This window comes from Oncorhynchus nerka, linkage group LG8, assembly GCF_034236695.1.
Source record: "Oncorhynchus nerka isolate Pitt River linkage group LG8, Oner_Uvic_2.0, whole genome shotgun sequence".
Classification (NCBI taxonomy): Eukaryota; Metazoa; Chordata; class Actinopteri; order Salmoniformes; family Salmonidae; genus Oncorhynchus; species Oncorhynchus nerka.
Genome location: NC_088403.1, coordinates 38,463,572 through 38,486,407, shown reverse-complemented (window position 1 = coordinate 38,486,407; position 22,836 = coordinate 38,463,572). Strand labels below are relative to the sequence as shown.

Genomic DNA, 22,836 nt, shown 5'->3' with positions numbered 1-22,836 from the left:
TCCATTAATTATTATTACCTCATCAGTCTCATTCTGAATGTTGTTGACTTCAAATCTGCACGAACCCTAGTCTAAATGTGATTCAGCGATACATAAATTGTCTTAATGTAATTCTGTGTCATTTAGTTATTTATTAACACACACACATGATGGATGATATGTTGATTACTCACATAATGCAATGAAAAGTCCCTAGTGGACTAACTGGATGACAGCTTGTTACACAATGAAAGGGGTGGGGAAAGAAAGAGCGGGAGAGACAGAGGGAACCCATTATACATACATGTTGAAAATACGCTCTTTGTAAATATGGATATTTAGCACCCTAACAACCACTCATTCTAAAATAATTGCAATGTATGTCTTTGTCGTCTCTCTGTTGAAATTGCCCTGTTCATCTATTGGGAGTTGTTCGAAGTCTCTGGTTTGTCCACCAGAGGTCACAATGTCCTTTGTAGTAGTAGGCTTTCTTTGGTCTGGAAGTGTTTGTTAGAATGGAAACATCAAATGTACACAAAGTTTGTCTGCTGAGATCTTCCTTGTATCTTTGGTCAAAGTTCTAGACTACTTTACATTATCCAGCTGCAGACTGAGAATGTTTGGTATAGTCTTCATCTTTCTTCACGTGTCGAGTTTCAGAGGGTCTGACCATTTTCTGGTCTGGTAGATTATAACCATTAGTGACGTCCGGCTCAACACCGTCTGCCTGCTTGGTTTATATTTATATTGCAACCATTTCAATGTGTAGCTACCACTCCACATTTTTCTGGTCTCAATGGTTGATTATTCAGGGACCACTTTCCACACCGGCAGCAACCCGGCATGTTTTGGTCTATTATGTTAATTCTTTAGGAGTCCTTTATAAGCACTCTGGCAAAAGGGGTGTTCCATCCTTTTGCCGTAATGTCTGTACTAACGTGGGCATGTTTACTGACTGGGAGAAATTTATATCAAAAACCATTCTCATTTAGAAAGCTGAAATCACATTTCTTCTTCTCACAAATTGTTTCATATTTAATTATACAAGTTATACAACATTTAGATTTAACTGTGAAAAACATTGTGGAACCTCCTTAAAGTTACAATGTTTCCGTTATAACCTCTTTGATGATGTCACAAAACAAATGATCTAACGTGGTTGTTCTTTTAACCTTTGTAGGGTAGGTGGGATGCTACCTGGCCAACATCCAGTGAAAATGCAGAGCGCGAAATTCAAAAATACTAAATTCAAATATTTAACATTCTTGGAAATAATAAATAATAAAGCTTAACTTGTTAATCCAGCCGCCGTGTCAGATTTCAAAAAGGCTTTACGGCGATAGCAACGTAACCATGCGATTGTCTGAGGACAACGCCCCGCATACAAACACATGAAAATCATATTTCAACCAGGCAGGTGCGACACAAAAGTCAGAAATAGCGATATAAAAAATGCCTTTTGATGATCTTCTTCTGTTGTCACTCCAAAAGGTCCCAGTTACATCACAAATGGTCATTTTGTTCGATAATGTCCTTTATATCCATAACTCATTTTAGCTGGTGCACTTAAGTCAATAATCCACCCAGTTTCCCTCCATCAAAATGAATCCCAAACGTTTCTAATAAACTTTTCCAAACAAGTCAAACAACATTTATAAGCAAACCTTAGGTATCCTAATACGCAAATAAACTATAACATTTAAGACGGAGAATCGTTGTTGTCTTTACCAGAGAAAAATACCAAGAAAGCGCTTTCTTCCACAAGCTTGGAAACACTACAGCCAAAATGGAGTCACCTAGAAAAACTACAATTTCTGGGTCATTTTTCCAAAAACCAGCCTGAAACTCTTTCTAAACACTGACCTCTAGTGGAAGCCCTAGGAACTGCAATCTGGGAGGACTTGGCCTTAAAATTAAAGTAATAGCCATTGAAAAAAGTACTAAGCCTAACATTTTTGGGGGGGATGGTTTGTCCTCGGGGTTTCGCCTGCCATATCAGTTCTGTTATACTCACGACATAAGTTAGACGTTAGTGTTTTCTATCCAAATCTACAAATTATATGCATATCCTAGCTTCTGGGCCTGAGTAACAGGCAGTTTACTTTGGGCACGCTTTTCATCCGGATGTCAAAATACTGCCCCCTACCCAGAGAGGTTAATTGTCCAACCAGGGGGGGAATAACTCTGGACCACCGTTACTCCACACACAGAGATGCGTACAAAGCTCTCAATTTGGCAAATCTGACCATAATTCTATCCTCCTGCTTACAAGCAAAAACTAAAGCAGGAAGTATGAGTGACTTGGTCAATAAAAAAAGAGGTCAGAGGAAGCAAATGCTAAGCTACAGGACTGTTTTGCTAGCAGACTGGAATATGTTCCAGGATTCTTCCGATGGAATTGAGGTGTACACCACATCAGTCACTGGCTTTGTCAATAAGTGCATTGAGGACGTCGTCCCAACAGTGACTGTACGTACCCCAACCAGAACCCATGGATTACAGGCAACATCTGCACTGAGCTGCCGCTTTCAAGGAGTGGGACTCTAACCCGGAAGCTTAGAAGAAATCCTGCTATGCCCTCCGAACAGTCAAACGGGCAAAGCGTCAATACAGGACTAAGATCGAATCGTACTACACCGGCTCCAACACTCGTCGGATGTGGCATGGGTTGCAAACTATTAGACTACAAAGGGCAGCACAGCCAAGAGCTGCCCAGTGACATGAGCCTACCAGATGAGTTAAATGACTTATCTGCTCGCTTTGAGGCCAGTTACACTGAAACATGTATGCATCAGCTGTTCCGGACGACTGTGATCACGCTCTCAGGAGCTGATGTGAGTAAGACCTTTAAACAGGTAAACATTCACAAGGCACTGGGCCAGATGGATTACCAGGACGTGTACCTTGAGCATGCACTGACCATCTGGCAATTGTCTTCACTGACATTTTCAACCTGTCACTGACTGAGTCTGTATTACCAACATGTTTCAAGCAGACCACCATAGTCCCTGTGCCCAAGAACACTAAGGTATCCTGCCTAAATGACTACCAACCTGCAGCACTCACATCTGTAGCCATGAAGTGCTTTGAAAGGCTGGTCATGGCGCACAACACCATTATTCCTGAAACCCTAGACCCACCCCAATTTGCATAACGCCCAAATAGATGCACAGATGATGCAACTCTATTGCACTCCACACTGCCCTTTCACACCTGGACAAAAGGAACACCTATGTGAGAATGCTATTCATTGTCATCTCAGCGTGCAACACCACAGTGCCCTCAAAGCTCATCACTAAGCTTAGGACCCTTGGACTAAACACCTCCCTCTATAACTGGACTTCCTGGAGGGCTGCCCCCAGGTGGTAAGAGTTGGAAACAACGCATCTGTCACGCTGATCCTCAACGTGGGGGGGGGGGGGGGGCCTCAGGGTTTGTGCTCAGTCCCCTCCTGTACTCCCTGTTCACTCATGACTGCATGGCCAGGCAAGACTCCAACACCATTAAGTTTGCCGATGACACAACAGTGGTAGGCCTGATCACCAACAAACGACGACACCTTATGGTGCCAGGACAGCAACCTCTCCCTCAACATGATAAAGGACATGATTGTGGACTACAGGAAAAGGAGGACCGAGCAGCTTTAAATTCCTTAGCTTCCACATCGCCAACAAACTAACATGGTCCAAGCACACCATGACAGTCGTGAAGAGGGCACGACAAAACATTTACATTTACATTTAAGTCATTTAGCAGACGCTCTTATCCAGAGCGACTTACAAATTGGAAAACCTATTCCCCCTCGGGAGACTGAAAAGATTTGGCATGGGTCTTCACATCCTCAAAAGGTACTACAGCTGCATCATCGAGAGCATCCTGACGGGTTGCATCACTGCCTGGTATGGCAACTGCTTGGCCTCTGACCGCAAGGCACTACAGAGGGTGGTGCGAACGGCCCAGTACATCACTGGGGCCAAGCATCCTGCAAGCCAGGACCGATATACCCCATTCGGCGCATGTGACAAATACAATTTGATTTGAAATGTTACTACTCCCTGCTCTATTCAACCATTCTCAAAATCTATCAACCAACACCTTACATCTGCCGCAGTAACACCTACCTTACACCCACATTGTTTTGAACTGGGTAAGTAGTAGAGGTTATGGACCGATTTATGATTTTTCAACGCCGATACCGATTTTATTGGAGGACCAAAAAAAGCCGATACCGATTTAATCGGCAGATTTTTATCGATTTATTTGTAATGATGACAATTACAACAATACTGAATGAGAACTTATTTTAACTTTATATAATACATCAAAAATCAATTTAGCCTCCAATAAGTAATGAAACATGTTCAATTTGGTTTAAATAATGCAAAAACAAAGTGTTGGAGAAGTAGAAGTGCAATATGTGCCATGTAAAAAAGCAAATGTGTGAGTTCCTTGCTCAGAACATGAGAACATATGAAAGTTGGTGGTTCCTTTTAACATGAGACTTCAATATTCCAAGGTAAGAGGTTTTAGGTTGTAGTTAATATAGTATTTATAGGACTATTTCTCTCTCTACCATTTGTATTTCATATACCTTTGACTATTGGATGTTCTTATAGGCACTAGTATTGCCAGTGTAACATTATAGCTTTCGTCCCTCTCCTTGCCCTTACCTGGGCTCGAACCAGGAACACATCGACAACAGTCACACTCGAAGCAGCGTTACCCATCGCTTCACAAAAGCCGCGGCCCTTGCAGAGCAAGGGGAATAACTTCTCCAAATCTAAAAGCGAGTGACGTTTGAAACGCTATTAGCCCGCACCCTGCTAACTAGCTAGCCATTACGCCTATAGGCTTGAAGTCATAAACAGCTTGCGAAGAGCTGCTGGCAAAACGCACGAAAGTGCTGTTTGAATGAATGCTTACGAGCCTGCTGCTGCCTACCATCGCTCAGTCAGACTGCTATATCAAATCATAGACTTAATTATAACATAACACACAAATACGAGCCTTAGGGCATTAATATGGTCGAATCAGGAAACTATTATTTCAGTGAAATACGGAACCGTTCTGGTATTTTATCTAACGGGTGGCATCCCTAAGTCTAAATATTCTTGTTACATTGCACAACCTTCAATGTTATGTCATAATTACATAAAATTCTGGCAAATTAGTTCGCAATGAGCCAGATTTCCCAAACTGTTGTATATACCCTGACTCTGCGTGCAATGAATGCAAGAGAAGTGACACAATTTCACTTGGTTAATATTGCCTGCTAACCTGGATTTCTTTTAGCTAAGTATGCAGGTTTAAAAATATGTACACCTGTGTATTGATTTTAAGAAAGGCATTGATGTTTATGGTTAGGAACAGTCGTCCAACGATTGTGCTTTTTTCCAGCGTTGCATCGATTATATGCAACGCAGGACACGCTAGATGAACTAGTAATATCATCAACCATGTGTAGTTAACCAGTGATGAACAAGGCAGTTAACCCATCATTCCTAGGCCGTCATTGAAAGTAAGAATGGGTTCTCCAATCAATTTTTTTTATAGCCCTTTGTACATCAGCTGATATTTCAAAGTGCTGTACAGAAACACAGCCTAAAACCCCAAACCACAAGCAATGCAGGTGTAGAAGCACGGTGGCTAGGAAAAACTCCCTAGAGAGGCAAAAACCTAGGAAGAAACCAAGAGAGGAACCAGGCTATGAGGGGTGGCCAGTCCTCTTCTGGCTGTGCCGGGTGGAGATTATAACAGAACATGGCCAAGATGTTCAAAAATGACCAGCATGGTCAAATAATAATAATCACAGTAGTTGTTGAGGGTGCAGCAAGTCAGCACCTTAGGAGTAAATGTCATTTGGCTTTTCATAGCCGATCATTAAGAGTATCTCTACCACTCCTGCTGTCTCTGGAGAGTTGAAAACAGCAGGTCTGGGACAGGTAGCACGTCCGGTGAACAGGTCAGGATTCCATAGCCGCAGGCAGAACAGTGGAAACTGGAGCAGCAGCACGGCCAGGTGGACTGGGGACAGCAAGGAGTCATCATGCCAGGTAGTCCTGAGGCATGGTCCTAGGGCTCAGGTCCTCCGAGAGAGAGAAAAAAAGAGAGAATTAGAGTATACTTAAATTCACACAGGACACCGGATAAGACAGAAGTACTCCAGATATAACAAACTGACCCTTGCCCCCCGACAGATAAACTACTGCAGCATAAATACTGGAGGCTGAGACAGGAGGGTGTCAGGAGACACTGTGGCCCCATCTGATGATACCCCCGGACAGGGCCAAACAGGAAGGATACAACCCCACCCACTTTGCCAAAGCATAGCCCCCACACCACTAGAGGGATATCTTCAACCACCAACTTACCATCCTGAGACAAGGCCGAGTATAGCCCACAAAGATCTCCGCCACAGCACAACCCAAGGAGGGCGCCAACCCAGACAGGAAGATCACATCAGTGACTCAACCCACTCAAGTGACACACCCCATTGACTCAGCCCCTGTAATAGGGTTAGAGGCAGAGAAACCCAGTGGAAAGAGGGGAACCGGCCAGGCAGCGACAGCAAGGGCGGTTCGTTGCTCCAGAGCCTTTCCGTTCACCTTCACACTCCTGGGCCAGACTACACTCATTCATATGACCCACAAGGTTGAGACCGAGTCTGCGTCTCTCACATGGGTAGGCAGACCATTCCATAAAAATGGAGATCTATAGGAGAAAGCCCTGGCTCCAGTGGTTTGCTTAGAAATTCTCAGGACAATTAGGAGGCCTGCGTCTTGTGACCGTAGCGTACGTGTAAGTATGTACGGCAGGACAAAAATCAGAGAGATAGGTAGGAGCAAGCCCATGTAATGCTTTGTAGATTAGCAGTAAAACCTTGAAATCAACCCTTGCCTTAACAGGAATCTAGTGTAGGGAGGCTAGCACTGGAGTAATATGATCAAATTTTGGGGTTCTAGTCAGGTTTCTAGCAGCCATATTTAGCACTGAAGGTTATTTAGTGCTTTATCCGGGTAGCCGGAAAGTAGAGCATTGCAGTAGTCTAACCTAGAAGTGACACAAGCATGGATACATTTTCCTGCATAATTTTTGGACAAAACTTCTCTGATTTTTGCAATGTTACATAGATGGAAAAAAGCTGTCCTTGAAACGGTCTGTATATGTTTGTCAAAAGAGAGATCAGGGTCCAGAGTAACACCGAGGTCCTTCAGTTTTATTTGAGACGACTGTACAACCATCAAGATTAATTGTCAGATTCAACAGAAGATCTCTTTGTTTCTTTGGATCCGAGTTTAAAAGTAGGAAGTTTGCAGCCATCCACTTCCTTATGTCTGAAACACAGGCTTCTAGCGAGGGTAATTTTGGGGCTTCACCATGCTTCATTGAAATGTACAGCTCTGTGTCATCCGCATAGCAGTGAAAGTTAACATTATGTTTTCGAATGACATCCCCAAGAGGTAAAATATATAGTGAAAACAATAGTGGTCCTAAAACGGAACCTTGAGGAACACTGACATTTACAGTTGATTTGTCAGAGGACAAACCATTCAGAGTCAAACTGATATCTTTCTGACAGATAAGATCTAATCCAGGCCATAACTTGTCCATGTAGAACAATTTGGGTTTCCAATCTCCAAAAGAATGTGGTGATCGATGGTATCAAAAGCAGCACTAAGGTCTAGGAGCACGAGGACAGATGCAGAGCCTCGGTCTGACGCCATTCAAAGGTCTTTTACCACCTTCACAAGTGCAGTCTCAGTGCTATGATGGGGTCTAAAACCAGACTGAAGCATTTCGTGTACATTGTTTCTCTTCAGGAAGGCAACAGCCTTTTCTAAAATTTGAGAGGTTTCCGATTGTTATGAAAATTTGAAATCGGCCCTAATTAATCGGCCATTCCGATTAATCGGTCGACCTTGAGTAAGTAGGCCTTCTCCTTCCTCTTGCTGATTTTTAACTACCCTCTCTCTCCCCCTCAGGGTATCCACCATCTGTACGAGGAGGGAGATGACGAAGAGGTGCAGGACGAGGGCATGGGGGAAGAGGAAGAGGAGGATGAAGAGGACCGAGAGAGGGACAGCCTGAGTGACGGGACTCAGAACAAGGACTGCCTGCTCCCTGAGCGACGCTCCCGCCGCCTGAAGTCCGAGGTCGGTGATGAGGTGATCACTGGAGACTGTTTTTATATTTTATTTGATCAGTTTTATTTTGATTTCACATGGTGATTTACAAAACATTATCTGCATTTTTACTCTTCTGTTTTTTGCCTAACTTGTTTGTGGACTTAATGCACTGGAAATGCAATTGATGGAGATAGGTTCTCATTAGCAAGAGGGCTTTTGCAGCCTGTTTGCTGGCTCTGGATGCATTAGCTACATTCTCAATAGACAGAGAGCCTTAACCTTGTGTGTACTGTCTGTCCATAACATCAACAGATACCTCTCTTCTTGGCAAATCTGCTTGTCACCCTGTGTCATGGGGTGACATGGTTACTGTAATGGCATTATCTTTTCCTCTTATGTAATTCAGAACAGCCTATTTCTTATCACAAGTGCTTTAGAAAGTTAGGTTGGGGGTTGTAGTTTTATATGCCGCTAACTGAGATACTGTACCCAATATTGATCTAATGTATGGATATGCCAGGGTTTCGGTTTGGAAAATGTGACGCCGGACATTTGACCAGCAGCATTTTAAAACGTCTTAGGGAGGATGGTGCACTTTTTTTTTTTTTTTTTTTCAATTTTCGCCTAAAATGACACACCCAAATCTACCTGCCTGTAGCTTGGGCCCTGAAGCAAGGATATGCATATTCTTTGTTCATTTGAAAGGAAACACTGAAGTTTGTGGAAATGTGAATTCAATGTAAGAGAATAGATCTGGTAGAAGAAAATACAAAGAAAAAAACAACTTTTTTTTCTCCCCTACCATCTTTGAAATGCAACAAAGGTCCCACGTCTAGCCATCACTTTGGTTGTAAATCCGATGGTGTCCACAGGATGGCAGCAGTGTATGTGCAAAGTTTCAGACGGATAACTTGAAATATGAGCAAACTACATGACATTTAGTGTGAGTTCACCCAGGTACATTTGGGCAAATCGTGAAGGAGACATTTACATTCATATGACATTTTTCTGCAAGAATTATGTCAAATCTGTATACTTTGATTGAGCTTTTCCAGTAATAGTAGCCATGTTATAGGCTCCACATTTCATAACTCCATATTCTTATAATTTTTGTCCAAAAAGAAAAGACTGGCTGTCGCACAAGGTTAGCAGCTACATTTTGCGACAGATACGGGGTTCTGCTCATTGGCTATCTAGCTAGCTTTGTTTGACCCCGATTGGTGCTTATTTGACAAAGTTACAGTCCATCAAGTGAAGCCCGCCCACGTCATCAGCATACCATGAAAGGCATCACTCTGACCAAACTTGGTGTCCTATAGGATATACTACAACCCTAATGATGTAGTGAAGTCTGGTTACGTTCTAGGATCTCTGAGGAATACATACAAACATGATTTGACTGGTTGAAACAACGTTTTAGGGTTAGATTTTCACAGATTTGCAAATTGAACGAGTGGAAACACAAAATCGATATGGACCTTTTTAGGATATGAAAAAATATTTTATCTAACAAAACACTTCATGTTATTTGTGTGACCCTTTGGATGATAAATCAAGAGATTTCAGAATTTAAGTACACGTTTCACCTTCAGAGGTGAATTTATCAAACCTATCGCGGTAAAAAATGTGTTTTGTTAGCTCTCAAACAATAGCTTAGCATTTTTTCAGTAATAGCTAATGTAAATTGGACAGTGCAGTTATATTAACACACATTTAAGCTTTCAGCCCATATAAGACATATACAGTGGGGCAAAAAAGTATTTAGTCAGCCACCAATTGTGCAAGTTCTCCCACTTAAAAAGACGAGAGAGGCCTGTAATTTTCATCATAGGTACATTTCAACTATGACAGGCAAAATTTGAAAAAAAAATCCAGATAATCACATTGTAGGATTTTTTAATGAATTTATTTACAAATTATGGTGGAAAATAAGTATTTGGTCAATAACAAAAGTGTATCTCAATACTTTGTTATATACCCTTTGTTGGCAATGACAGAGGTCAAACCTTTTCTGTAAGTCTTCACAAGGTTTTCACACACTGTTGCTGGTATTTTGGCCCATTCCTCCATGCAGATCTCCTCTAGAGCACTGATGTTTTGGGGCTGATGCTGGGCAACACGGACTTTCAACTCCCTCCAAAGATTTTCTATGGGGTTGAGATCTGGAGACTGGCCTGGACATGTACTGGCTTAAGCAGGGGGACACGTCTCACTGCAGGATTTGAGTCCCTGGCGGTGTAGTGTGTTACTGATGGTAGGCTTTGTTACTTTGGTCCCAGCTCTCTGCAGGTCATTCACTAGGTCCCCCCGTGTGGTTCTGGGATTTTTGCTCACCGTTCTTGTGATCATTTTGACCCCACAGGGTGAGATCTTGCGTGGAGCCCCAGATCGAGGTAGATTATCAGTTGTCTTGTATGTCTTCCATTTCCTAATAATTGTTCCCACAGTTGATTTCTTCAAACCAAAATGCTTACCTATTGCAGATTCAGTCTTCCCAGCCTGGTGCAGGTCTACAATTTTGTTTCTGGTGTCCTTTGACAGCTCTCTGTTGGCCATAGTGGCGTTTTGGAGTGTGACTGTTTGATGTTGTGGACACGTGTCTTTTATACTGATAACAAGTTCAAACAGGTGCCATTAATACAGGTAACGAGTGGAGGACAGAGGAGCCTCAAACCTCTTGGAACTCTAGGGGCAGTATTGTCATTTTTGGAGAAAAAAAACATTCCCGTTTTAAACGGGATATTTTGTCAGGAAAAGATGCTAGAATATGCATATAATTGACAGCTTCGGATAGAAAACACTCGGACGTTTCCAAAACTGCAAAGATATTGTCTGTGAGTATAACAGAACTGATGTTGCAAGCGAAAGCTTGAGAAAAATCCAACCCGGAAGTGCCCCAGGTTTTGAAAGCGCTGTGTTCCAATGACTCCCTATATGGCTGTGAATGTACCATCAACGAGCTTACGCTTTCTACGTATTCCCCAAGGTGTCCACAGCATTGTGACGTAGTTTTACGCATTTCTGTTGAAGAATAGCCGTATGGTGGCACATTGCGTAAGTGGTCACATGGTGTTTCCTAGAGAGATTCTCGCGTAAAGTACAGAGGTAGCCATTACTCCAATCGATCCTAGAGAAAAAGTAATTGTCCCGACGGATATATTATCGAATAGATATTAGAAAAACACCTTGAGTATGAATTCTAAACAACGTTTGCCATGTTTCTGTCGATATTATGGAGCTAATTTGTAAAAAAAAATTGGCGTTGGGGTGACCGCAATTTCCGGGCGATTTCTCAGCCAAACGTGAAGAACAAACGGAGCTGTTTCGCCTACAAAAATAATGTTTTGGGAAAAAATGAACTTTTGCTATCTACCTGGGAGTCTCGTGAGTGAAAACATCCGAAGTTCATCAAAGGTAAACCATTTAATTTGATTGCTTTTCTGATTTCCGTGACAAGGTTGCTTGCTGCTAGCAAGGTATAATGCTAGGCTATTATAAACCTACACAAATGCTTGTCTAGCGTTGGCTGTAAAGCATATTTTGAAAATCTTGACAGGCTGATTAACAAAAGGCGAAGCTGTGTCTCAATATATTTCATTTGTGATTTTCATGAATAGGAATATTTGCTAGGGATATTTATGTTTGCTGCGTTATGCTAATTAGTTTCAGGTGATGATTATGCTCCCGGATCCGGGATGGGTAGTATCAAGAGGTTTTAAAGAATAAGTTACAGATCTGTGAGAGCCAGAAATCTTGCTTGTTTGTAGGTGACCAAATACTTATTTTCCACCATAATTTTCAAATAAATTAATTAAAAATCCTACAATGTGATTTTCTGGATTTTTTTTCTCATTTTGTCTGTCATAGTTGAAGTGTACCTATGATGAAAATTACAGGCCTCATCTTTTTAAGTGGGAGAACTTGCACAATTGGTGGCTGACTAAATACTTTTTTGCCCCACTATATGCACTGACATTCTCTAAAATCTGCAATCGTGACACAAGGCGCTGCATGATTTACAACTGTCTCGTTGACGGGACACCTATCCCTTGTATTTCGACGGCCATTTTAGAAATTTACCGGAACCATATGTGATGGGTGCGTAACCTGATTAGGACGTTCACCCATGGTGTTCAGAATGACAGAAATCTCGTTTGGATTGTTGTACTTCATATTAATTGAACATGAAAGTCTAGGATGCAACGATGTGCAATCCTTCTTGCCGAATTCTGATGTGCTCTTTGAAGATGTTAGAATAACTATCCACCTTTCCTCTGCCAACAAGATGGGTAACTAATAGCAAAATTCCTAGCCTATTTCTTTCTCGACAAGATGACCAATAGAATAGGTAAAATTTTATCCTATGGGGGATAGCAGCAATATGATATTCCGCATAGAAAAGTTTACCTATGCTATAGGTCAGCTTGTCGAGAAAGAAATAGCCGATTCCAATCTGACTTTCGGACAGTTGTGGGATGATAGAACCAGTTGGTCTAGGCTACATAGGGAACTTTAAAAAGCAATTAGTCTGATGCAACAGGTCAGAAAATGTTGATAATCTATTTCTCGCAGATGACTCCGCGAGACTTCGTTCAATAGTTAATGCAATTGGCAAGAAAACACTGCTGTCAAAAAGGCACGTGAGTGGTTTGATGTGACAGAGATGAAAATATCCATTAGAAAGAGGGGAGATCTAATATGCAACAACGAGCTTGGGATGCTAATGTGACTACTATTGTGCCTTTGGTTACTGGACAATGAAAGAAAGTTGATATAAAATAATTGCCTTCATGGATATGGTCTGATTTTTGGCTAGGCTACTTTGAAGCAAGGTAAGACATGCCTCGTATTAAAACATACAGGTTTCAAACAATTAAGTATATTTTTTCAAAATGTATACTGCCCCCAGCTTATTGCAAAGTTGTGTGTGACACGCTGATGAAACCTGCCTTCCATTGCATATGCATTTGCTGTTTGAGATGCTGTAGCAGCTGCTCTCGTACTCTCTTGACAGATTTTTCCACTCAAATGCTCTATCTACTAGAGGTCGACCGATCATGATTTTTCAACGCGGATGCCGATTATTGGAGGACCAAAAAAAGCCAAAACCGATTGATCAGACTATTTTTATATATATATTTGTAATAATGACAATTATAACAATACTGAATGAACAATAAACACTTTTTTTATTTTAACTTAATATTTTTATTTTTTATTTTTTTAATTTCACCTTTATTTAACCAGGTAGGCTAGTTGAGAACAAGTTCTCATTTGCAACTGCGACCTGGCCAAGATAAAGCATAGCAGTGTGAACAGACAACACAGAGTTACACATGGAGTAAACAATTAACAAGTCAATAACACAGTAGAAAAAAAGGGGGGAGTCTATATACAATGTGTGCAAAAGGCATGAGGTAGGCGAATAACTACAATTTTGCAGATTAACACTGGAGTGATAAATGATCAGATGGTCATGTAGAGATATTGGTGTGCAAAAGAGCAGAAAAGTAAATAAATAAAACAGTATGGGGATGAGGTAGGTGAAAATGGGTGGGCTATTTACCAATAGACTATGTACAGCTGCAGCGATCGGTTAGCTGCTCAGATAGCTGATGTTTGAAGTTGGTGAGGGATATAAAGGTCTCCAACTTCAGCGATTTTTGCAATTCGTTCCAGTCACAGGCAGCAGAGTACTGGAACGAAAGGCGGCCGAATGAGGTGTTGGCTTTAGGGATGATCAATGAGATACACCTGCTGGAGCGCGTGCTACGGATGGGTGTTGCCATCGTGACCAGTGAACTGAGATAAGGCGGAGCTTTACCTAGCATGGACTTGTAGATGACCTGGAGCCAGTGGGTCTGGCGACGAATATGTAGCGAGGGCCAGCCGACTAGAGCATACAAGTCGCAGTGGTGGGTGGTATAAGGTGCTTTAGTGACAAAACGGATGGCACTATGATAGACTGCATCCAGTTTGCTGAGTAGAGTGTTGGAAGCCATTTTGTAGATGACATCGCCGAAGTCGAGGATCGGTAGGATAGTCAGTTTTACTAGGGTAAGCTTGTCGGCGTGAGTGAAGGAGGCTTTGTTGCGGAATAGAAAGCCGACTCTTGATTTGATTTTCGATTGGAGATGTTTGATATGAGTCTGGAAGGAGAGTTTGCAGTCTAGCCAGACACCTAGGTACTTATAGATGTCCACATATTCAAGGTCGGAACCATCCAGGGTGGTGATGCTAGTCGGGCATGCGGGTGCAGGCAGCGATCGGTTGAAAAGCATGCATTTGGTTTTACTAGCGTTTTAGAGCAGTTGGAGGCCACGGAAGGAGTGTTGTAATGGCATTGAAGCTCGTTTGGAGGTTAGATAGCACAGTGTCCAATGACGGGCCGAAAGTATATAGAATGGTGTCGTCTGCGTAGAGGTGGATCAGGGAATCGCCCGCAGCAAGAGCAACATCATTGATATATACAGAGAAAAGAGTCGGTCCGAGAATTGAACCCTGTGGCACCCCCATAGAGACTGCCAGAGGACCGGACAGCATGCCCTCCGATTTGACACACTGAACTCTGTCTGCAAAGTAATTGGTGAACCAGGCAAGGCAGTCATCCGAAAAACCGAGGCTACTGAGTCTGCCGATAAGAATATGGTGATTGACAGAGTCGAAGGCCTTGGCAATGTCGATGAAGACTGCTGCACAGTACTGTCTTTTATCGATGGCGGTTATGATATCGTTTAGTACCTTGAGTGTGGCTGAGGTGCACCCGTGACCGGCTCGGAAACCAGATTGCACAGCGGAGAAGGTACGGTGGGATTCGAGATGGTCAGTGACCTGTTTGTTGACTTGGCTTTCGAAGACCTTAGATAGGCAGGGCAGGATGGATATAGGTCTGTAACAGTTTGGGTCCAGGGTGTCTCCCCCTTTGAAGAGGGGGATGACTGCGGCAGCTTTCCAATCCTTGGGGATCTCGGACGATATGAAAGAGAGGTTGAACAGGCTGGTAATAGGTATTGCGACAATGGCGGCGGATAGTTTCAAAAATAGAGGGTCCAGATTGTCAAGCCCAGCTGATTTGTACGGGTCCAGGTTTTGGAGCTCTTTCAGAACATCTGCTATCTGGATTTGGGTAAAGGAGAACCTGGAGAGGCTTGGGCGAGGAGCTGCGGGGGGGGCGGAGCTGTTGGCCGAGGTTGGAGAAGCCATGGCCAGCCGTTGAGAAATGCTTATTGAAGTTTTCGATAATCATGGATTTATTGGTGGTGACCTAGCCTCAGTGCAGTGGGCAGCTGGGAGGAGGTGCTCTTGTTCTCCATGGACTTCAGTGTCCCAGAACTTTTTGGAGTTGGAGCTACAGGATGCAAACTTCTGCCTGAAGAAGCTGGCCTTAGCTTTCCTGACTGACTGCGTGTATTGGTTCCTGACTTCCCTGAACAGTTGCATATCACGGGGACTCTTCGATGCTATTGCAGTCCGCCACAGGATGTTTTTGTGCTGGTCGAGGGCAGTCAGGTCTGGAGTGAACCAAGGGCTGTATCTGTTCTTGGTTCTGCATTTTTTGAACGGAGCATGCTTATCTAAAATGGAGAGAAAGTTGCTTTTAAAGAATGACCAGGCATCCTCAACTGACGGGATGAGGTCAATGTACTTCCAGGATACCCGGGCCAGGTCGATTAGGAAGGCCTGCTCACAGAAGTGTTTTAGGGAGCGTTTGACAGTGATGAGGGGTGGTCGTTTGACTGCCGCTCCGTAGCGGATACAGGCAATGAGGCAGTGATCGCTGAGATCCTGGTTGAAGACAGCGGAGGTGTATTTGGAGGGCCAGTTGGTCAGGATGACGTCAATGAGGGTGCCCTTGTTTACAGAGTTAGGGTTGTATCTGGTGGGTTCCTTGATGATTTGTGAGATTGAGGGCATCTAGCTTAGATTGTAGGACTGCCGGGGTGTTAAGCATATCCCAGTTTAGGTCACCTAACAGAACAAACTCTGAAGCTAGATGGGGGGCGATCAATTCACAAATGGTGTCCAGGGCACAGCTGGGAGCTGAGGGGGGTCGGTAGCAGGCGGCAACAGTGAGAGACTTATTTCTGGAGAGAGTAATTTTCAAAATTAGTAGTTCGAACTGTTTGGGTATGGACCTGGAAAGTATGACATTACTTTGCAGGCTATCTCTGCAGTAGACTGCAACTCCTCCCCCTTTGGCAGTTCTATCTTGACGGAAGATGTTATAGTTGGGTATGGAAATCTCTGAATTTTTGGTGGCCTTCCTGAGCCAGGATTCAGACACAGCAAGGACATCAGGGTTAGCAGAGTGTGCTAAAGCAGTGAGTAAAACAAACTTAGGGAGGAGGCTTCTGATGTTGACATGCATGAAACCCAGGCTTTTTCGATCACAGAAGTCAACAAATGAGGGTGCCAGGGGACATGCTGGGCCTGGGTTTACCTCCACATCACCCGCGGAACAGAGAAGGAGTAGTATGAGGGTGCGGCTAAAGGCTATCAAAACTGGTCGCCTAGAGTGTTGGGGACAGAGAATAAGAGGAGCAGGTTTCTGGGCATGGTAGAATATATTCAGGGCATAATGCGCAGACAGGGGTATGGTGGGGTGCGGGTGCAGCGGAGGTAAGCCCAGGCCCCGGGTGATGATGAGAGAGGTTGTATCTCTGGACATGCTGGTTGTAATGGGTGAGGTCACCGCATGTGTGGGAGGTGGGACAAAGGAGTTATCAGGGGTATAAGGAGTGGAACTAGGGGGTCCATTGTGAACTAAAACAATGATAACTAACCTGAACAACAGTATACAAGGCATATTGACATTTGAGAGAGACATACAGCGAGGCATACAGTAATCACAGGTGTTGAATTGGGAAAGCTAGCTAAAACAGTAGGTTAGACAACAACAGCTAATCAGCTGGCACGACAACAGCAGGTAAAATGGCGTTGACTAGGCAACGGGGCCAACAGATAAAACAAACAAGCAGAATGGAGTACCGTGATTAATGGACAGTCCAGCGTGCATCAGCTATGTGGCCAAGAGATCAGTGTCCAGGGGGCAACGGTGGATGGGGCAGGGAAGCTGGACTGGCGAGTGTTATCCAGGTTTTAAAAAAACCGAACAATGACTAAATAGCTTGTAGCTAGTTAGCTGGTTAGCTTCTGGAGGTTCTTGAGTGTGTTCTAAAAAAAATTAAAAATAATAGCGATTCCGTATCACATTGGGTGAGGCAGGTTTCCGGAAGGTATAAACAAATTAAAAATCAAAAAGAGATAGAAAGTAAATATGGGTGTTTGGGACGCGGCGATGCACACGGTTAGCAGGCCTGTGCTAGCAAGCTAACAGTTCGTAGATAGTTAGATAGCTAGTTGTGAAGATCCAGCTGAAAAAATTTTCCATTTGCGGTGGGAATCCAGGGAAGAAATTGGTGGATGAATAAATAAATAGGTCCGTTATGCTCTGGTTAGAGTCGCGTTGTTCGAACTGGCGAGAGCTTTCCGGGCTGAAGGTTAGCTGATGACCGGTTAGCTGAAGACCGCTAGCATGGCTAGTGGTTTGCTGGCTAGCTTCAGTTGAGCTTCAGTTGAGGGGTTCCGGTTCCGAAGTAAATATAAATATAAATACTTTAGGAAAAATAGCTACATTGGGTGAGGCGGGTTGCAGGAGAGTATTTGGAAGCTTAGGTTTAGCAAAAAGTTTTTAAAGAGATATGCGAAGAAAAATATGTAAAAAACGAAACGCCATCTTGGATTATAATACATCAATAAAATCAATTTAGTCTCAAATAAATAATGAAACATGTTCAATTTGGTTTAAATAATGCAATAAAGTAAAAGTGCAATATGTGCCACGTTAAAAAGCTAACGTTTAAGTATGTTGCTCAGAACATATGGTAGCTCGTGGTTCCTTTTAAACATGAGTCTTCAATATTCCCAGGTAAGAAGTTTTAGGTTGTAGTTATTATAGGGCTATTTCTCTCTCTACCATTTTGTATTTCATGTACATTTGACTATTGGATGTTCTTATAGGTACTTTAGTATTGCCAGTCTAATCTCGTGAGTTGATAGGCTTGAAGTCATAAACTGTGCAATGTTGCTGTTAAACGCAGTAAAGTGCTGTTTGAATGAATGCTTATGTGCCTGCTGCTGCCTACCACCGCTCAGTCAGACTGCTCTATCAAATAATAGACTTAATTATAAGATAATAACACGCAGAAATACGAGCCATTAATATGGTCAAATATGGAAACTATCATTTTGAAAACAAAATGTTTATTCTTTCAGTGAAATACAGAAACGTTCTGTATTTTACCTAATGGGTGGCATCCATAAGTCTAAATATTCCTGTTACGTTGCACAACCTTCAATGTTATGTCATCATTATGTAAAATTCTGGCAAATTAGTTTGCAATGAGCCAAGCGGCCCAAACTGTTGCATATAGCCAGACTCTGCGTGCAATGAACACAAGAGAAGTGACACAATTTCACCTGGTTAATATTGCCTGCTAACCTGGATTTCTTTTAGCTAAATATGCAGGTAAAAAAAAAAATCTGTATTGATTTTAAGAAAGGTATTGATGTTTATGGTTAGGTACACTCGTGCTTTTTTTTCCGCAAATGCGCTTTTGTTAAATCATCCCTCGTTTGGCGAAGTTGGCCGTCTTTGTTAGGAAGAAATAGTCTTCACACAGTTCACAACGAGCCAGGCGGCCCAAACTGCTGCATATCCCCTGACTCTGTTGCACAGAACGCAAGAGAAATGACACAACTCCCCTAGTTAAAATAAATGCATTTTATCAGGCAATATTAACTAAATATGCAGGTTTAAAAATATATACTTGTGTATTGATTTTAAGAAAGTTGTTGATGATTAGGTACACATTGGTGCAACGACAGTGCTTTTTTCGCGAATGCGCTTGTTAAATCACTCGTTTGGCGAAGTAGGCCATGATTCGATGATAAATTAACATGCACCGCATCGATTATATGCAACGCAGGACAAGCTAGATAAACTAGTCATATCATCAACCATGTGTAGTTAACTATGATTGTTTTTTATAAGATACTTTTAATGGTTGCTAGCACCTTACCTTGGCTCCTTGCTGCAATCGCATAACAGGTAATCAGCCTGCCACGCAGTCTCCTCTTGGAGTGCTATGTAATCGGCCATGATCAGTGTCCAAAAATGCCGATTACCGATTGTTATGAAAACTTGAAATCGGCCCTAATTAATCGGCCATTCCGTAATCTGTACGCATGTGATGGATAAGATGCATAACGAATATACTGTACACGTGCCAATTTTAATTCCACAACAGTATGCCAATTAACCTATAGACAGACAAGCATTTTTTTTATTCTCCCGGACAATTGGCGCTGGCAAATTTACCCGCTTTTACATTTTTTTTTATCTACCAGAAGCCTGCTAGTCCAGAGAACTTACTGTATAGCAATTGTTTTGTGTATTTTGGCATAAAGACATCCAAATGACATGCAATACACAGCAACAAACATAAAGCCTACAGAGGTATCACCATGGATTCAATGATTATCCAGGCCCAATATCACATTACTGTTGTTGGCTACATTTTTATTTGAACAGTGACCCAGCTTCTGCACCTTCATCATTTCCAAGATTCCCCAGCTGCAGTCAGTAGAACTAACTATCCATGGGGTCAGTGGTTGATGTTTGTCATTCCAACAGGATCTAACTGTTTCCTGGACATCTTTCCATTACTCTGCATCTGAAATAGACCCTATTCCCTATGTAGTACACTACTTTGGGGCCTGCATAATGCTCTGGTCAAAAGTAGTGCACTATATAGGGAAAGGGTAACATTTTGGACTCCTCCCAGGAACGTTCCCTGATGTTGTATTATGTTTTTGTCTCCTCTCCTAGCGGGAAAACAAAGAGCCCAAGACCATGCAGATCTTTGGCAGTGGTCCCAAGATGGTTGGTTTAGAGATTGTACCGGCTGGTAAGGAATTTAGCTAGTATTTGACTTCACTTATCCAGAGCAGATGCTGCAACGACAAGTGTGTTCAGGGATTTTTCGACGATAGAAGCCTTAGGGCAGGCCGCCTAAGCAGTTTATCGGGACGCATAAGTCCAAGCTATATTTTTTATATAAATATTTTTATATACATTTTCGCATGTTAAAACGCTTTGTGTTTTTAAACAACTTAGACCAGATATAAATTATGTCGGAAAGATAAATGCCCTATACAATGCATTTAGAATGTATTCAGACCCTTCACTTTTTCCACATTTTTTGTTATGTTCCAGCCTCATCAATCTACAAACAATTCCCAATAATGACAAAGCGAAGATAGGTTTTTAGAAATGTTTGCTTATTTACCCATAGTTATGAGAACAACGAGCCCCGTTAGCGGGACAACTTCCGGTGAAACTGCAGGGCGCGCAATTCAATTAAATAACATGGATTTGAAACATTTATGTACATATAAATGTACATATAAATTCTTGTTAATCTAACTGCACTGTCCGATTTACAGTAGCCTTTACAGCGAAAACATGCCATGCGATTGTTTGAGGACTGCGCCCCAATATTTTTTTCATAAATTCACAAATAACGATGAAATATTCACTTACTTTTTGAAAAAGGTGAGGTGCACCCATGACCAGCTCAGAAACCAGATTGCATAGCGGAGAAGGTACGGTGGGATTCGAAATGGTCGGTGAGCTGTTTGTTAACTTGGCTTTCAAAGACCTTAGAAAGGCAGGGTAGGATAGATATAGGTCTGTAACAGTTTGGGTCTAGAGTGTCTCCCCCTTTTGAAGAGGGGGATGACCACGGCAGCTTTACAATCTTTGGGCAACTCAGACGATACGAGAGGTTGAACAGGCTAGTAATAGGGGTTGCAACTATTGCTGCGGATAATTTTAGATGGAGTGAGTCCAGACTGTCTAGCCCAGCTGATTTGTAGGTATCCAGATTTTGCAGCTTGTTCAGAACATCAGCTATCTGGATTTAGGTGTGGGAGAAATGGGGGAGGCTTGGGAAAGTTGCTGTGTGGGGTGCAGAGCTGTTGACCGGGTTAGGGGGTAGCCAGGTGGAAAGCATGGCCAGCTGTAGAAAAATGCTTCTAGAAATTCTCAATTATTGTGGATTTATCAGTGGTGACAGTGTTTCCTAGCCTCAGTGCAGTGGGCAGCTGGGAGGAGGTGCTCTTATTCTCCTTGGACTACAGTGTCCCAGGACTTTTTGGAGTTTGTGCTACAGAATGTAAATTTCTGTTTAAAAAAGCTAGCCTTTGCTTTCCTGCCTGTGTATATTGGTTCCTAATGATCCTGAAAAGTTTCATATCGTGGGGGCTATTTGATGCTAATGCAGTACGCCACAGGATGTTTTTGTGCAGGTCAAGGGCAGTCAGGTCTTGAGGGAACCAGGGGCTTTATCTGTTCCTCGTTCTAAATTTAACGGGGCATGCTTATTTAAGATGGTGAGGAAAGCACTTTTAAAGAGTGAGAGAGGCATCCTCTACTGACGGAATAAGGTCGATATCCTTCCAGGTTACCCGGGGCAGGTCGATTAGAAAGGCCTGCTCGCTGAAGTGTTTTAGGGAGCGTTTGACAGTGATGAGGGGTGGTCATTTAACCGCAGACCCATTACAGACGCAGGCAAGGAGGCAGTGATGGCTTTGGTCCTGGTTGAAGACAGCAGAGGTGTATTTAGAGGGCAGGTTGGTCAGGATGGTATCTAAGAGGGTGCCCGTGGTTACGGATTTAGGGTTGTACCTGGTAGGTCCAGTGATAATTTGTGTGAGATTGAGGGCATCTATCTTAGATTGTAGGACGGCCGGGGGTGTTAACCTTTCTAGTGCTGGCGTTCCGCTAGCGGAACCCCTCGACAACATTCCGCTGAAAAGACGAAATTCAAAATATATTTTTTAGAAATATGTAACTTTCACACAGTCCAATACAGCAAATGAAAGAAACTTCTTGTTAATCTACCCATCGTGTCCGATCGTTTCGCTTTACAGCGAAAGCACAACATAAGGTCATAGCCAAGTCAAAATAACACACAGCCAAAAGCAGAAATATAGATTAAATTCATCACTAACCTTTGATGATCTGCATCAGATGACACTCATAGGACATCATGTTACACAATACATGTATGTTTTGTTCGATAATGTGCATATTTATATCCCAAAATCTCAGTTTACATTGGTGCCTTACGTGCAGTAATGTTTTGATTCCAAAGAATCCGGTGATTTGGCAGAAATACTCATAATAAACATTGATAAATGTTAGAATTAGAGACTTCTCCTTAATGCAACCGCTGTGTCAGATTTGAAAAAAACTTTACGGAAAAAGCATAATCTGAGAACGGCGCTCAGAGCCCAATCCAGCCAGAGAATTATCCGCCATTTTGGAGTCAACAGAAGTTAGAAATAACACTATAAATGTTCACTTACCTTTGATGATCTTCATCAGAAGGCACTCCCAGGAATCCCAGTTCGACAATAAATGACTGATTTGTTCCATAAAGTCCATCATTTGTCCAAATAGCCACTTGTTGTTAGCGTGTTCAGCCCAGTAATCCATCTTCATGAGGCGCGAGCACTTCGTTCAGACAAAAACTCGAAAAGTTCCGTTACAGGTCGTATAAACAAGTCAAACGATGTATGGAATCAATCTTTACGATGTTTTTAACATAAAACATCTAATGTTCCAACCAGAGAATTCCTATGTCTGAAGAAATGCACTGGAACG

At 42.5% G+C, this 22,836-nt stretch overlaps 1 protein-coding gene across 11 annotated transcripts in view; it reads left to right on the top strand.

Moving 5' to 3' along the window:
* The window catches only part of LOC115133259 (lysine-specific demethylase 5A-like), an 88,135-nt gene that overhangs the window by 9,274 nt on the left and 56,025 nt on the right, over window positions 1-22,836 (top strand). For 6 of the 11 annotated variants that reach the window (XM_029666309.2, XM_029666305.2, XM_029666304.2 and 3 more), the window contains 2 exons: window positions 7,962-8,144; window positions 19,996-20,074. In XM_029666309.2, coding sequence (XP_029522169.2) covers window positions 7,962-8,144; window positions 19,996-20,074 — 262 coding nt within the window. The remainder of the gene's footprint in view (window positions 1-7,961; window positions 8,145-19,995; window positions 20,075-22,836) is intronic. The other 5 variants (XM_065021775.1, XM_029666308.2, XM_065021770.1 and 2 more) reach the window with 2 other exon arrangements.